Raw genomic sequence first — 17,131 nt, 5'->3', positions numbered from 1 at the left:
AGGTAGCACAAAAACCCCCATGCATCCATAGGAAACAGGCATTATTACTGGCTTGTGACAAAATTTGCTTTTAAAGAAAGTATTCAGTCTCACCCAGAAGGAATGGCAACAGGTATCTACCCTCAGGAAAAATTCTGGGCTGTAGCTCCAGGGTGGATGCAAAAATTTAAGTCTCAGAGAAAAGCAAATATTTAAGTCTCAAAGAACTGTTCTGCTTGCTGTTCCCCCCTGGCTACCTCTGTGAGACTCACTGATCAGCCTTTCACTCACTTGGACACTGTTCTTGGGAAAGGAACTCCTACTTCATGCCGTGAGTTGAGTCTAGTGCAGCCCCACCTAGTGCAGTCCTGCAGAGCCCACATAACAAATATTAAGTGATGCAATTCTTAACTTGGTCTGAAATTTCCATTCTGATTGTAAAAGAGTTATACCATGATGTTGTGTCCTGTCCTGTGTCTCTAATTCTGCCTGGCTGTTTTCACAGTTGTCTTCCATGGATGTGTGAAGTCAAGTCGGTCTATTATTTGAAAATTGTGAGTGCTATTATTGTTCCTCTCCTATAAAATCAAGTTCTTATCTTATTGTACCATTTCTCTTACAGAGCTAGAATCATAACCCCTGTTTAAGCCAATCTGAGCTGCTAGATATGGATATATTACAATAGTGAGGATATGTAAACCGATTTTAACCTGAGTTCTTCCATGATTTCTGAGGATTCAGTAACAGTAGTTACAATCTCTGCCAGACAACTATCAGCGGTTTCAGGAGTTGTTGAGGCAGACGGCTGAGGCACTAGATCTGATAACAGGCATGCCTAAAATGACTTATTGACTCTTTAGCATTTTTTTATATTAAGGAGAGAGGAAAGTGTATGCCTCTCTAAAATGAGAATATTACCAAATACCAGCAAGAGATCTCTGGATGATTCTATTTTCTATGCATACAATTAAAAGGAAAGAAGACAACAGGAGAGGACAGGTCTTAAGCAATGGGAAACTGTTGGTACCTCTCCTCTCATGGACTAGTAACAGCTTCAGTTCACCTCCTCCACCTTAAAAAGTCAATACTTAAGCTGACAACTCACATTCCTCTAAGGAGCCCTATACTTACATTAATAAGGTTGACATTCTCTTCTAATAATTTCCCAAAGTAAACCTGTAAGTAGGTGAACTCAGAACTGTAGAGCAAAGATATTGGATCCTAGCTACAGATGTGCAGATAAGCCTATCTAGCTTTTCACCTTACTGTGCTACAAAATGACTGTGGAAACTCAACAGGCTCAGATATAACCTGTCAATCAGCATCCAGTGTGATACTTTAAATTACACTATGGAATAACTATCTAATCCATAATTTATATATTCATATAAATTAGAACCTTTATGGAGCATACGTAAGAAAATTAATTGGACAAATGAACATCCCTGCCTTTTGTTCCTCCACTTTCAGCCTTTGTTTTTCTTTGTCTTCTACTCCTCCCATGTCCACATTCTTGTCCCTGGGAAAATGAAATTTCTTTGTGACCCATGAAGAATTTTGCTCACATTAATCTATGGAGTCTAGTATATGCTATTCTTTTCCCTTAAAATAACGTCCCATAGTTTCCTTCAAAAGTCATCACTCTGAACTAGCTGAGCTGCTGTTGTCCAATAATGCTCAATAATATTTTTCTGAAGCAGATTTTTCTGTTCCGCTTGAGATAGTGCTTCCATGGGTACCAATTCAGCATTACAGCTGCAGAGTTGTATTAGAGACATGTAAACTCACTGCAGCCATTAGCATTAAACAATGTAGGAGATGAAACAGCCACCTGTGGCCTGCTGGAGAGAGACGATAAAATAATTTTGTGAGGTGTTACTTCTCCCTTTCCTCTGGAGGGTGACCCTATCCACTGAGCAATAAGCACTGCAGGAAAACATTAAGAGAATATTACTCGTGAAGTATGTCTCACTTAGATATTAGTCATGCTGTCTTCCAGGTTATCTTTTCAATGTGTCCCAAATTTATTGGAAAAAAACCCTCATGACTTTCCTTCATAGGAATGGCCATTTCATTGTTATTAATGTAAAGCTAGTTATAATGTGTGCATGCATTCTCAGAGCATCCAAGTGAGAGAAAGCATATTTAAGTTGACAGGGAAGAATTTTCTTGACAGCTTTTTACGTTCATTCTTCGTTACGAGTCAGCAATGTGTGCTCACAGCCAAGAAAGCCAACTATCCTGGGCTGCATCAAGAGAAATGTGGTCAGAAGGTCGAGGGAGGGGATTCTCCCCTTCTACTTCATTCTCGTGAGATCCGACCTGGAGTGCTGTGTTCAGCTCTGGGGCCCCCAGCATAAGAAAGACATGTACCTGCTTGAGCGGGTCCAGAGGAGGTCACAAAGACAATCAGGGGGCTGGAGAACCTCCCCTGTAATGACAGGCTGAGAGAGAATTTGGGATTGTTCAGCCTAGAAAAGAAAAGGCTCCAGGGAGACCTTATAGCGGCCTTCCAGTACTTAAAGGGGGCCTATAAGAAAGATGTGGAGGGACTCTTTGTCAGGTGGTATATGATAGGGTGAGGGATAACAGTTTTAAACTGAAAGAAGGTAGATTTAGAATAGACATAAGGAAGAAATTCTTCCCTGTGAGGGAGGTGAGGCGCTGGCACAGGGTGCCCAGAGCAGCTGTGGCTGCCCCCTCCCTGGAAGGGTTCCAGGCCAGGCTGGACGGGGCTGGGAGCAACCTGGGCTGGGGGAAGGGGTCCCTGCCCCTGGCAGGGGGGTTGGAGATAGATGATCTTTAAGGTCCCTTCCAACCCAAACCGTTCTATGATTCTATGATTATAATACATGAAAATGTAAACTTACAAATATTCAAACACATTGTGCTATGCTGTGCTATTTAACTGTTTTCTTGGCTGTTAGAAACCACTAGGCTAGCCTGAGTTGCCCAAGAGCATTCAGCTGTATCACTTCTCTTGTCTCTTCCTCCCTGGACTGACATACGTGTGTGTGTGTATATGAGCTGTTTTCCTTCTGAAGCTGAACAGTTGTAGGCTTGTCAGGCACCAGGGCTGGAAGGGCTGGAAGTGAATGATTAATAAAATACTACTATTGCAAATACAAAATGTAGCATGCTTTAGCTTCATGTTGGAGAACGTAAATGGTCATATTTGTCTTATAATGCCAGGATTGGCTGGAGAATACCAAATTATGAAATTGCTGATCCTATGCCTTAAGGCTCTGTCACAGCAACATATCAGGATAGCAATCACTCAAATGACCACTGCAAGGGAGATGAACTCGCTATAACTAGTACACTGCTACCAGCCTAGATACATGATATATGCAGCAGTTTAGGACAATCAAATACAAATCCACTTGAGAAGCAAAGATTCTTTTTCAAGCCTTACTGTTCAGGTTCACTGCTTTTGTAATGAAGTGAAAGGGTATTGAGAAAAGTATTACAAACTGAACTAGACGTCCTGCGTTATTAGCAGATGGATGTTTTCAACATGAAGGCACCTATACAGATATCATAAAGGTATTACCAGTGTTAACTGGGTTCTAATTTACCCTGCTGGGCATGTCATGCATCCTGTTTGCACACAGAAAAGCTATTCTTACTTCTACACATAGACCCAGGATAGATAAGTTTAAAGCTCTTTTCAGTGAATGTGTAAAAACAAGTATGGCCTGAAGAGATCATGTGCTTATGGGTGATTGCAATTCTTCAGGTGTAAGCAATGTAAGAAATAGCACCATTTTTATTTCTTATACTCACACATGTCAACAGTAATATTGTATCATCATGGACATTGTAAATCAGAAGAATATGCTCTTAATTCTTTCTCCTATATCTGGGACCTATGACTGCTTTTTATTTTTTCAGAAAAATACTATCTGGAATGGGAAAAAAAGATTCTGCATTAACAATTTTTACTGGAACAATACCATTTTCTTAAAATGATGAACAAAAGTAATAATGTGTAGTAAAACAAATATATATTTTTATATATTTAAAATATTTTTCTCTTAAAATTTTGTAATATATCTTAATAATAGTTTTATCTCAAAAAACCTGCTAACCATTTCCCATCATATTGTTTTTATACACAGCTCTTGTGTGCAATTACTTCGTTGTTATGAACAATTGTATTTAGGCATCACTAAAATGCTTGTGTTCTAATAACTTCACACTGCAATCCCTTTGTGAAGAAGTTAGGAGTACATTTTAAGAACCACAGTGTGGATTCTATGGTACCTATAGTGGAATAGTAAATAATGATTTTATATTGGATAGTAAAGGAAGTAATCTTATAAAAGTTGCATAAGTGGCAAAACAAAAGGCTTTTCTGTGTATTGCAAGAGTGTATCAGTCTGCTAAATCTCAGTAGGTGGTCTTAGTACTGGGTCAGGTTACTGGAAAAGAATGTGTAAATATCTCCTGTCTTTGTACATACACACTGATGTTATCAATAGCATTTTTTACTGTTAACTGCCGTTGCAGTTCAGTTCCTTTCCGTTTTTTTCAAATTCAGTAAAGAGGTTCTTCTCAGACAAATGAAAATAGCACATAATTTAGGAGCTCACAGTATCAGCATACTCCACGATTTGAGTCCCTGTAGTCTTGATGTCAAGTTAGGCAAATAAGCAGATGTACCTGAGATGGCTGGCTTTTAGTAACCATTGAGATGGGTCACGCAGTTTCACAATGTGCCACAAACCAACCTCCCTTTCACTGATATATCTCGGGAGAAATACCTGTTCAGAGAAATATATGGTTCCCAAGATCATTTACTATCAGTAAAAAGTGCTAAAGGGTTCTCTGAAGGAAGATATTTAAATACCAATATTTAAAATAACATCTTAAAAATCAGCTTAAGTCAGATCAAGATTTGAAGAACTCTGTAAGCTATACTGGAGAGCTGTTATATCCCCATTCCTCAAACTTCTCTTCCTTCAACTTACTACTTAAAAATTTAAAATGACACAAAAAGATCCAAATATTAAGTGTTTAGGATGGTCATCTGCTGTACTTTCTTTCTGTTCAGCTGTAGTCTCATGCTAGTGGTAGTATGTCATCACTAAACTGTGTGCCACAGAATATAGGAGTGCCTTCTTTGCATATTAACATACAGTGTCTTCAAACATCACTTCAGAAGACTGAAGAGTAAGTTCCTATACCCTGAGATATTGGCTTTTTTGCATGTAATTTTATTTCCCAAAGCATTACAGCTTCCTTATGAAACTGACTTTGAAGTGAGATCTCAGGCATTCAACAGGTTGGGCTGGGTGCTGCTGGGCCTCTTGCTTTCTTCATACTTGGGGCCCTTTTGAATAACAGGTCAAGCAACAAAAGGTACAGCTGTAATTTAAACAAGGAGGGTGAGTGTTTTCCAGTTAGAGTCACTAATTAAATAGTTCTTATTCACCTACCTTTCTTCACACTCAATGCAGGGAAAATGTTGAAAAAGACAAATAAGAGACAGTTTTGTGAGAGATTCCTAAAGTTTGGTTGTTTTTTTTTTTAATAATCAGTCTGCATGCAGTGTATGTGCAATTCCTACGTTGCTTTTAAAAGGCTTCACCTTTCACAATTCAAAAGCTGTGAATCTGCAAAAACGCCACAACTGGGGGACATAATTTTATTTATTTTTTAAATGTTCTGTGTTCTTGTAAGTAAAGGCTACACATTATAATGCATTTTAGTTGTATAAAAATTAGCTTTTTTCTGTTTTCTTGAAAAGCTGTTATAAATCCAAATGTATGGTTTTCTTAATGTAAAATAAATAGCTGTTAACTAGCTTTTGACAAGTATTTCTTTTTATGTCCTTCCTCTTCTTTATAAAAAGAATGCAAATCCATATCTTGGGAAGGTAATTTTTTTTTTTTAATCTATTATATGCATTGATCCAACTGAAAAAACTCAGAAACAGTAATCAGACTACTCAATTTACTTTAAAAAAATATATATTAATGAATTTTAAAGAGACACCAGAAGGAGATATCCTGACCCTTATAGGACAGATATCTGGGGGAGCAGGGTGTTCCTTTCTTTCTGGCTTGAGGATAAAATAACGCATTCCAATTTCAGTGCTATCTGTCCTTTAAACTGCATACATTCTGTCCATGTCCCACAGCAATGAAAGAAATCTTGGCAAATCCACATGGTCATTCATAGCTTTCATCTCCTTGTCCATTCTCAAATCACTGCTAACACACTCTCAGTTGACGTCAGGTTCTGGCTTACTTTGGTTAATTAGGGAACAGAAAAAACAGAGAGCTGTCAACTTTAGGCATATCCAGCAACTTATAGGCATATCTATCAACTTGCTCTCATAATTTCGATGGGAAATTTTTAATATATTGACCTATTATTTATATGGTTGCATTCCAATGATAGTAAAGAGCTCGCCCTTCTGTCACAAAGTTATGAAAGTAGTCATTGGATTCATTTAGTTGTCAAAGAAATTTTTGATGGACAAGCTATGCTAAATAGGGTCCTTAAAATGTAATAATTTTGAACAGTGACTTTAGACACAACAAATTCCATTAGTACGTGACAGATGTACAAACACATCAACAGTTATTAACATGAAGTAATGAATTACTGAGCTTTTCGACTGTAAAAAAAAATGTACGGCTTTCCCTCAAAAGCATTTTGGTTACATAAATAAAAGTCTTCCTGGGAGGGGAAGGAGGATGGATTGTCAAGCATATTGAGTTTAAGTATGAATTAACTCAATGTTAAAAAATGACCATTTCAGTATTACCTTTCATACTGAAATCAGTGATCTTTAAAGCATTTTTGGACCTTCAAATTTGTCACTTTAAATTACTTTAAAAAAAAAAAAGTTTATTCCGCATATGCAAAAAAAAATATTTTTTCCATGGTTTTAATTCTTTTTGCATTAATTGTACTATATTTGGATGAGAAACTAGTGTGACAAGCAGATGTATTCACATCAGTTCAGCAAAGCTATGCAAATTCTGCACACACAAACATGATTTCTACCTAAAAAACAGTATTTACTTTGTACTAGCTCATATACATCCAAAATTATTGGAAGAACATCAGATTCACGTAAGTGGTGTAACTCTTGTTGCACTTTAAGCACAATTTCTGACCTAATGTATTATTTTGCAACAGTAAACAGAGTACCAAGGCCACAGAGATCTCAGACTCTGGTTTCTATTCCCTTGTTGAGTACGTTGTTTATCTAAGATTATTTAATACTACTTTGTTTGATATTAATCAGTAGCACAAACATAGGCAAACTTCAAAGACTAAATTCATTGGAGAAGTTTAAGTACTTATAGGAGAAAAAAAATATAATAACATTATCTCTTTTTTTTACCTCTTGGTCAAATTCATTTGTTAATACAATTTGTAACAAAATCTGTGATTTCTTTTTCATCTTTGTACTTCTATTAAAAAAAAAAAATAAAATCTGGGCTTAGAATGGATTACAACTGATGTTGCTAACGTTTCCTGGAAATGGAAAACTGTGATAACAGCTGCTGTCTTGGCTCAATTTCAGTTGGGTTTTTTGGGTTGTTGATTTTGCATTTTTTTTATACTGCAGCAATTTACAAGTAGTTACAGCTATCTCTAGTAGGCTTACATCATTAGTAAAACATCGTCAGTCAAATGTTTCCTTTCCAATCAGAGCACTTCCTCCACGTATTGAATTTTTGACTTTCTGAATAGTATATATAGTAACAGCACTTACATTTTAAAATAAATGCTAATTTATGAAATAACTAAAAGCCAGCTGCATATGGAAGATAACTATAGAAAGAATCTCTACTTCATGCTAAAGCACAATGCCTTCAAAGAGAATTAAGAAAATCTTGGAAGTATCTTATTTAGATAGATAATACCTAGGTGATTTCTATCAAAAGTATAAAATATTTTTTTGCTAAGACCTATGATGAGCAGAAACGTCTCTGTATTAGTGTTCTTTTTAAATTCCAAGCATATGTGTGTTCTTCTTGGATTGAAACATTCTCTTGCGATCTTTGCAGTGCTGTAGCATTGTAAAGTGGTAAACACACAGCACTAGTGATGAAAAGTAGAAGAAAGAGCCAAGTAAAGCAAGAAACAAGGAATTCTGAGTGTTGATAGTGTCAAAAAACAGGTCTGTGCATATTCAAAGATTTGGCTTCCTTAAAGCCTTAAATATTAGTACTTTCCACTTTAATGTTTTGAAGTGCTTTGAAAGATACATGCTAAATTTTTTTTAATTGTGTTTTCGTAGTTTCAAGTCAGGATGCTAATGAAATTTTATTAATTTTTCAGCCTCTTTTTGATATATGATTAAGCTTCCAAAATAAATGTTATATATGCAGGTTAGAATCTGTTACTGTGACAAGTGTTTAGGCTTTTTTGTATAAAAACAGATAATAATTCTCCCTATGAATGTTGTAACTTCGGCAAATCCTCTTTCACCAAATACATTTTAATATTTAAGGAGTAGCACCTCCCTTTATCACATTTGAAATGGCTGGTGAAAAGCTCTGCCAGCTCAAGGGGATCTCTGCACCATTTCTCTTTCTGGGATTACTCTGCGTTGAGCAGCTTCAGGTATTTCACACTAAGCAACCTGGCCTAACTTTGAAAGTGGAGCTGACTTCAAGCAAGGCATTTGGACCAGATGGCTCCAGATGTTCCTTCTGACATAAATTACTCTATGAGCTCGTCTTTCCAATGCTCTTGCTTTGGCACCAGCCTGCGTGAGGCCAGTTTGTACCTCTGTATGCACATAATCTAGTATCCTAAGAAACATGTAAAACTGGTGTTCACATTGCTCTGAGCCTTCAGGAATGCAAGACGGGGTTTTCTGTCTGTGTTAGTAACGACCAGAAGTCATAAACTCCTGGTGGCTCTTCCTTCACTTGAGTGAAATGAACCGTCAGTTTCCCTTCATTTCTTAGCAGACAGGAGGATTTTAGAGCCTTAGCCTGTGACTTTTCACAGGCTTTCAATTAAATGAGCAGGGAGACCGAACTACCTCATCTTTCCTGGAGCTGACAATTTCAAAGCACAGTTCTGAGTCACACTGAGAGAAGAGGTGCAAAGGAAAGCTCCTCCCTCCCGCCGCACTGACTCATCAGGGGCTTTCATTTTCCACTCTGGTCAGGAAGCCAACGTCGTTCATAACAATTAAACTAATCCTAACAAGAGGACTTTGAAAAATTAATTAAGCTCTGAACTGTACCTAAGCAGTGAATTTATGCAGTGTGAACCCTGACACACATGCATGTCAATCTATAGCTGAAATCAGCTTCCATTTATTTATTGGTACTGATGCTGACTCCCAGAAGGGATAAAGTCCTGAGATTTTCCACAAAATATTTTAACGCTAGTTTGTACTGTTTAACTGTATATTGTTCTGTGAGATGCTTTTCTGTAGAAATACAGTTCCATACTGAGAAATATATCTCCACTTTACAATCCCATCACTGTTGTTTTTTTGAAGCAAAAAACTTACTCAGTTAAATGGCTAGCATGTTGGATTACTGTGATCATTTTAATTGCTCAAAATACCTGTTGGTTTGACTAGGATGAACTGAGCAGCTTAAAAATTATTTTTACCATAGTTATATTTTACCACAAATAGTACTTTAATCATCTACAATATAAAGTCAAAAAGCATGATTTGTGACTGATCCATTCCATGATTTGGAGCAAGTCAATTTACTTTTCAGTATCTGTTTCTCAAGATTCACAAAGGGAGGAACAATGCCTATCTGTCCAAGTAGCTTTATTGATTTGTGTACAGAAAAAAAAAAAAAAAAAACTATACAAGAGCTCTCTGTTTTTAACTTGTTGTAGTTAAAAATTTCTGCTAGGACCCACTTGTTCCAAGACAAGTTGAAATATATGTGTGTATATAAGCTCTCGAAATCTCATCAGTAACAAATAAAGGAACAGACTTACAATTTGAATCGAGTGACAATTTGATTAAAAACATTTCTTAAACTGGGGACATGGGACTTCCTTCACGGTCTCTTCCGAAATCTCTTTTAAATATTATTCTGTCCTCCAACAGTAAGCATTCTTCAGATATTTAACATTTGGGGAAACTGTAATATCCCAAGATCTACAATACCCCTAGAACAAGAGGTGTATGAAAACTCTGGTTTTAATTTGTGCTTTCTATGAAGCAGAACCTTGGGAACAGCCACTGCAAGAAGCAAGCTCTGTTATCTGTGAGACACTTACAGAGAGGTACTTTGACATATTTGGGGGATTTAAAAATCCTCTATTTGAGACCTGGCCTGACTTGAAGTGAAATCTAATAAACTGAAAGAGTATCTTGTACCCTTTCAGATACTAACAAATGTCCAGAGATAAGAATAGATCTGACTGAGCTTTACTTTCTTGTCCACTCCAGGACTTCAAAATGGCCCTATCAAGATCTTAATGCACTGAGGGAAATGCTTGTCCTTCTTGAATACAACACCATTTTGTATCTGTAGCATTACCGTAGTAAAATTTTAAAATTAAATGAGATGGAATACTAATAACACTAGAATTTATTTAACATCCTGAATCATGAACAGAAGCATGTCTGGACTCAAATGCAAACCAAATTGTAAAGCAAAATTCAAATCCGCCTCCGTTCCCTGCCAAATGCCAAGTTCAGTCCCTGAGGGTCTGAGTGGGGTTTCCTCGGCGGCAGCAGCTGGCACAGGCCGTGCTGGCAGCGGGGCAGGGAGTGCCGCTCCTGGCCTTGGTGTGCTGGGTGATTTCATCAGCTAGCACAGGTCCTGACAGGTGCAAAACCTTTCATTTCACTTTTAAGCATCATAAAACACTTGGTGCATGATTTAGGAGACTGCAAACTAACTTTTTGCTCCAGAAAGGTAAATGAGAACTTCTGCTTGTAATCCTCTAGATTTGTTAGTATCGCTTCAATGCATTTCTTCTAAACACAGAAATAACGTTTGCTCTAAAAAAGAGTCCTTGATGAAAGCTGAATTTGCCAGACATTTCACTGTGAGACAAAGATATGACAAATGTGCTTCCTAGCATTTTCATATTGATTTATTCTCCCTTGCAAAGGACAACTTCATAAAGAGCTTGAATCAGATCCATGTTCACACTTAACATATGCAACATTTTTGTGGCTGACAATGTTGGCTTCTCATGCAAACTAACTTGCAAATAGAGTCAAACCAGAGAAGGGCATGCTGAGACCACTCTACTTCAGTAGCTATTTTTTTCCAACTAATCATTGTTATTAAGACTAGATATTTACCCTTAGGTGTATTGGGCAGACCATTCTGACTCATCTGTTTAGTGGATGTTGTCGTGTTGGGTTAATGATTAACTTTTTTGTCTGAATGATTTGTTAATTCCTATAACTGCATGGGATAGCTATTTTAGTACTTACCAGGTGACCCAATGCTGACATAACCTTTTTGGTATTGTAGCTTGTGTCATGACATTAATGTGAATTATGGCTGTCTTGAGGATATAGACCTTCAATAGTACAGATTGTCTGTAGGAAAAAAAATATTTCAATGACTACCTGAAAGGAATATTTCTACAACTACCTGAAAGGAGCTTGTAGTGAGGTGGGTGTCAGTCGCTTCTCCCAAGTAACAAGTGATAGGACAAGAGGAGATGGCCTCAAGTTGCACCAGGGGAGGTTTAGATTGGATATTAGGAAAAATTTCACCAAAAGGGTTGTCAAGCATTGGAACGGGCTGCCCATGTAAGTGGTTGAGTCACCATCCCTGGAGGTATTTAAAAGGTGTGTAGATGTGATGCTTAGGGACATGATTTAATGGTGGACTTGGCAGTGTTAGGTTAATGGCTGGACTCGATGATCTTAAAGGTCTTTTCCAACCTAAATGATTCTATGATTCTGTGATACTACTAGCATTATCAAGGCGTCTTGTTGGCCGCCTCCAAACATGCTTAGCAATGCATCACTGTTACTTCCAGAGAACTGATTTTTTTACTACTTCTTTGAAACAATGATGAAAGCTGTGTAAGCTCATTAGCAGAGCATGTGTGTAGGCTTAAAATTACAGATAATAGACAAATGGTTGGAAAGTCAGTAATTCCTTTACATACTTGCCAAGACTTAGGTCAAGGTTCAGGGTTTCCTTTGCTCAATCCAGTGAAATCAGAAATACCTCTAGGTATTCTGAGGAGTGCTGGCAGTGCACATGCAACACAGGTGATGAGGCACAGTTGATCTCAGTTGCTTTCCACAATAGCAAACCATGTTTAACCTAAATTGCACTCAATTGTGATGTGCTTTTCTTTTCGTAATAGTGTTTTTTACAAGCCAATCCTTTTCTTTAATACCTCTTTGTGTTTTCTATGCACTCTTATCATCTGCTATTTGTAACATTACAGTAAATACATTGTAGTAAATTTTGATGTCATAACCCTGTCTTCTCATGTCAGTGAAATAGCTTATATATAGGAAAGTATTCATATGCTTAAGAATAATCACCACAAAAAAAAATCACTGCCTTTCCACTTAGAAGCCCTGTCCTTGTATGTCACATCTATATTTCTGTAAACATTTTACAAAAAGCAAAGTGACACAAATGTGTCTAAGGAGTTTGAAAATCTGATATACACATAATTAGCCTGGAGTGCAGTCAGATATTTTTCAGGAAAATTCACCAAAAGGTGAATTGCATCTGTGTTCATCAGCTCTTTCTTCATGAGCATCGTTCTTCAGTTTTTACTGGTAACAATGTCATAAGCTTTAAATCTAGATCCTTGGGCTTAGATCCAGGAGAGGATGTGAGGATGGTGCAGTTGTACATCTATATCCCCTTGGCCTGCGAATGTGGAAGAAGCACCAGGAGCAAAACCTACTCTTGCCCTTGTATGTGCCATGTTTCTAATGATAAAGGCAGGCACTGCCCGAGAATTTGGTTGCATTGTCTTGACAAATGTGTTCTTTGCTGGCCAGCTGAGAGTGTCAATAAGCAAGCAGCGTTATTTGGGAGGTTGAATCTATGACATGGGCACATTGCCACCACTGCCTGGGGTGAGACCACTGACTGATTGTGTGTGGACTACCCCACAGTGGTGTGAGAGCCGCTCCACCTGGCCACTGCGCCGCACCTCACCCGAGTACAGTGTGCTCCTACCAAATTTCTTTTGATACCTGTCTTAGAATATACCCGTATTAAGATAGTTGTCAGAATATTGTTTTAAATAAAAATGAAATATATTTCCCTTCTTTAAAACACTCAGCGTCATTGCAGGTTATTTCTTATTCTTGTATTTTTTGTTGTCACAGATGTTCACACTGATTTTTTTAAAGAATTATGCTCTGTGTGTATGAACATGTGTCACCCTTGCTAGTCCATGTTAGAGAAAGCAGCAGTAAATGTTAGTGCAACTGGAGTCTGCAATAATTTGTCCTTTCAACACTGACTTAATTTCACACATTTTTCAGGGAGCAGAAATTGAAGAGTGCCATGTTATATTCCAAATATCTCCTTTAGGCCACATGACATCCTCTCTATCAGAAACCACATAAACGTGTGAACATGGAACAATCCCAAAATACCTATTTAAGAGTTCAAGCCATAGCAAGTGTAGCTTAAGTCACATTTTGTAGATAGGTGTTTATGCACCTAGCAGTAGAATTTTGTCCTAAGTAAGCAATGTTAGAAATAAAGAAGTAATGATTTTAAGAGATAAACTGTGCAAGAGAGAGTCCTTCTTTATCTTATAAAATAATGTGTTTCCTTTATTTTTATTAGGATTTCCTATGTCATTATTTCAAAGCATAACTGTAAATTTAAAATAATTCTTGTTTGTTTTTTTGTTTTTGTTTTATTATCTAGTTAATTCAGGTGATGGGATAGACTACAGCCATCAGAAACGTGAAAATATTGGAGATCTGATTCAAGAGACACTGGAAGTCTTTGAACGCTTTGGTGGAGAAACTGCTTATATAAACATTAAATACATGATCCCTACTTATCAGTCGTGCATATTAAACTGAGTTGTATCAAATGGGATGATTCCATTTGTGTTCTAAAAAAACTGTATCTGACTCTGTATGGCATCTTATTAGTCATGCTTTTTTTCTCTACAGCTGCTAAAATAGTGGCTTCTGGGGCATTAGAGTGTTAGCACTATTGTGAACAAGGCTTTCCAATACATAAATAGTGCCTGTTCCTTTGATTACAATGGTGTACTGTGCTTGTTTGTTCCCTGAAAGAATCGCTCCTTTATGACAGAGCTGACTCGAGCAGGAATCAGAATTAAACCTCCACTTGTGCAGACAATAAAACTATAATTTTCATACGCAATTCAGCAATTGCTGTTCTGTGTCCGCTTGCCCTGAGGGTGATGTCAGAGCCTGTAACAAGAAGAGTTTATGCTGACTGCTTAATAGGTGTTTGTCATGGAAGAGAAACACCAGTTCAGCAATGCCTCCCTAGCAGCTGTGCCGACTAATGTGCACTGACACAGAATAAAACTGTTGAATGTATAGACCAATTACAGTGGGAAAATTTATATGGCCCATCATAAAGCGCCGTCATAAAATTAATTCATGTTTCTTACACACTCCTGATGTCAGCTTCCAAGTGTTTACCTTTTCATGAATCTTGGGTTCCTCTTGGCGAATATCAGGCACAACCACAGTTTTGAAGAAAAAAAGCCCAGACAAAACTTCAATAAATCAGATGGAAGATGGAATGTACATAGTGTATCAGTCCCTAATGACACACACAAATGTACATGTATGTTTTTAAAGGGCACTGTTTGGGTGGGGTTTTTGTAACTACAAGGTCGCTGTTTCTCTTCTGTTATTATGATATACATGTGTACAAACAATGTAACTACTGTTACAGGAATCCCTTAGAATTTCCTACTCTGTTTCTCACTGCATACCCACAACACAGAATTGTTGTAATCATGGATTTAAGCAATGGTATTGAGATTGACTTTATTTCTTTTTAAGCATTTCTATGAAATAAACCTGCAAAAAATAAAATAAGTTTTACAATTCTCAAGGACAACCATTTCAAAATATTGAGCCAGCTCAAAACAAATCAGGAGATATGAGCTTTGTATAAAAAGCACGAGATTTTTAAAAGTACAGACTTTGGGCTCATTTTGCTTTTATTCTGGTTTCTAGAGGATCTCAAAATATATGCACGTTGCACTTTCAAGTGTTTCTCTGTAACTGTTGGAGCTCAAAATGCACTCTTTGGTGTTAGACGCATGAGACTTTTTCCAAGTGCTTATCCACATCCATATTCACACTGTACAAGGCTTGCCTGTGTGAGAGACACAGCCCCTACGCTGCCCTGTTCTCTTGGGTATGTACTGGAAGTGTGGGGAGCGCCTTCCCACATGCCAAAACTCTGAGCTGGATCTGTCGTTAGACTGACACTAGACTTGCCTTTTTCTGCTCTGTGGGATCTTCAGCCTTAGGATTTTTTTTTTCTTTTCTTTTTTTCTCTTTCCTGTAATCGAAAAAAAGCTAAGAGAAAATTTTTACTCTTCTTGCCTCTTTGAGGAAGTGCAGCATCAAGTGTTGCCACTGGCCACGAGTGCTCACCAGTCCCTGGTCTAGGCATGGCAGCTGCAGGTTCACCTTTTCCCCAGGCTCCTAAGACCTTTATTTTCTATTTGTTTTTTGGTTCTTTCTGAGTTTTATTTACACATTTCCAAGGCTTCTCTCAAGTCCCTAGAGTTTAGACAGTGTCTATCCTGTGACTGACACACACCTGTGATGCATGAGCACACCCAATACTCTGCCTCACATCTGGGGTATCTGTAAATATTTCACCTCCTGGTCTGAAAAGAAGGTGAAGCCTGGCTGTAGGGCCATGTCTTGGGAAACTCAGGACTTTGTCTTCAAATCTTGCATCACAGTCTAGCAGGATACTGTAGGGGGGGACTAAGGCCACATCTCCTCTTCCAAAAATGCCTTTTTACACAGACACACTGGCACAATCAGCTCAGCCTTCGCTTACAGTTTCTCCTTCTGTTTCCCCTCAGCAGACCCCTGTCCTGCATTGTCCCTGGCACCAACGAGGCATGCTTTTTCATTTACTGGCACCTATGGGTTTGGTTATTGTGGCATTGCAGGCTTCCCGTGAGTACAAAGTGTGCTGGAGAACTGCCGCTAGAAAGGAGCTGAGTTATTCAGCTCAGAAATAAATCAGGCCCTTCGTAAAAGGAATAATCCCGGGCCACCTTTCACTCCATAGCTATTTGTATTCTGTCCTTAAGAGAAAGCCCAGTACTGCTCTTTGCCTGAGTTTAAAACAACTCCTCAATAGCTGGCTTCAGTTCCCCCATCACTGGGCTCCAGCCACAGAGCTTCTCTCAGAAGGGACAGTGCAGGAAAGGGCTCTTCTTGTCCCTGGGATTTCCCCATCCCATCACCCCTCTGCATCCCGGCAGCACTGCTGAGGATGAGACGGAGTTACAGGCTCCTCATCAGCTTTGTAACTCTATTCTCTGGCTCACTCTTTTTCATCCCCTCCCCTTTAGTTCATCTAGGACAAGACTACTGGCTGACAAAGCGACGCCATGGAAAATGGGTCCTTCATGCAGCTGCGGACTTGCCCAGACCTGATCTCCTCAGCCCTGTGCTCTTCCCTGAAGATTTCTTTCACAAGACACTGCTTCAGCAAGGGGTGACCTTATTGCAAACCATAAGAGCAATAGAGGTCATGTCCATTCACATCAGGAAAAATAGAGTTTACAGAAAAGTGCTTTTACTTGCATGTTCAGGATGGGAACATTAGCCTCTATCATACTATTTCTATGACTGGACCATTGCTTTAGAAGTGAACATTCTCCCACAACCTTATTAATCCTAGGAGCTGGACTGATAAAAAGAAGCATGATAAAAACCACAGGTTGGTAATTTAGGAACACTGAGGATAAAACTTTTTAAGATGTCATTTTACTAAGTCAGACAGTAGGCCTGCCAACCTTGACAGTGTCCCTTTAAGCATGATCAGCAGCATATTTATAGGCAATTACAGCACAGCTCAGAGCACTTTATAAAGCACAAGATCAAGGACCCAGGTGCTTAAGCATATGAGTAATACTATGTCATTCAATACACTGCTTAGCTATTTTACTATGCTCGAAAAATGGAATTGTGGTTAAAAAATAGTAACTG

The 17,131-nt window shown here is 38.2% G+C and overlaps 1 protein-coding gene across 2 annotated transcripts in view; it reads left to right on the top strand.

Moving 5' to 3' along the window:
* Positions 1 to 14,980, top strand: part of PACRG (parkin coregulated) — a 232,791-nt gene extending 217,811 nt beyond the window's left edge. For both annotated transcript variants that reach the window (XM_042796179.1, XM_042796178.1), the window contains exon 6: positions 13,821 to 14,980. In XM_042796179.1, the coding sequence (XP_042652113.1) occupies positions 13,821 to 13,981 (161 nt within the window). In that variant the 3' untranslated portion in view covers positions 13,982 to 14,980. The remainder of the gene's footprint in view (positions 1 to 13,820) is intronic.
* Positions 14,981 to 17,131: the final 2,151 nt, after the last annotated feature.

Source organism: Tyto alba, unplaced genomic scaffold, assembly GCF_018691265.1.
Source record: "Tyto alba isolate M040663 unplaced genomic scaffold, T.alba_DEE_v4.0 Super-Scaffold_22, whole genome shotgun sequence".
Taxonomy (NCBI): Eukaryota; Metazoa; Chordata; class Aves; order Strigiformes; family Tytonidae; genus Tyto; species Tyto alba.
Note: the sequence above shows the minus strand (reverse complement) of the source record. Positions and strands in the feature narration are given on the sequence as shown.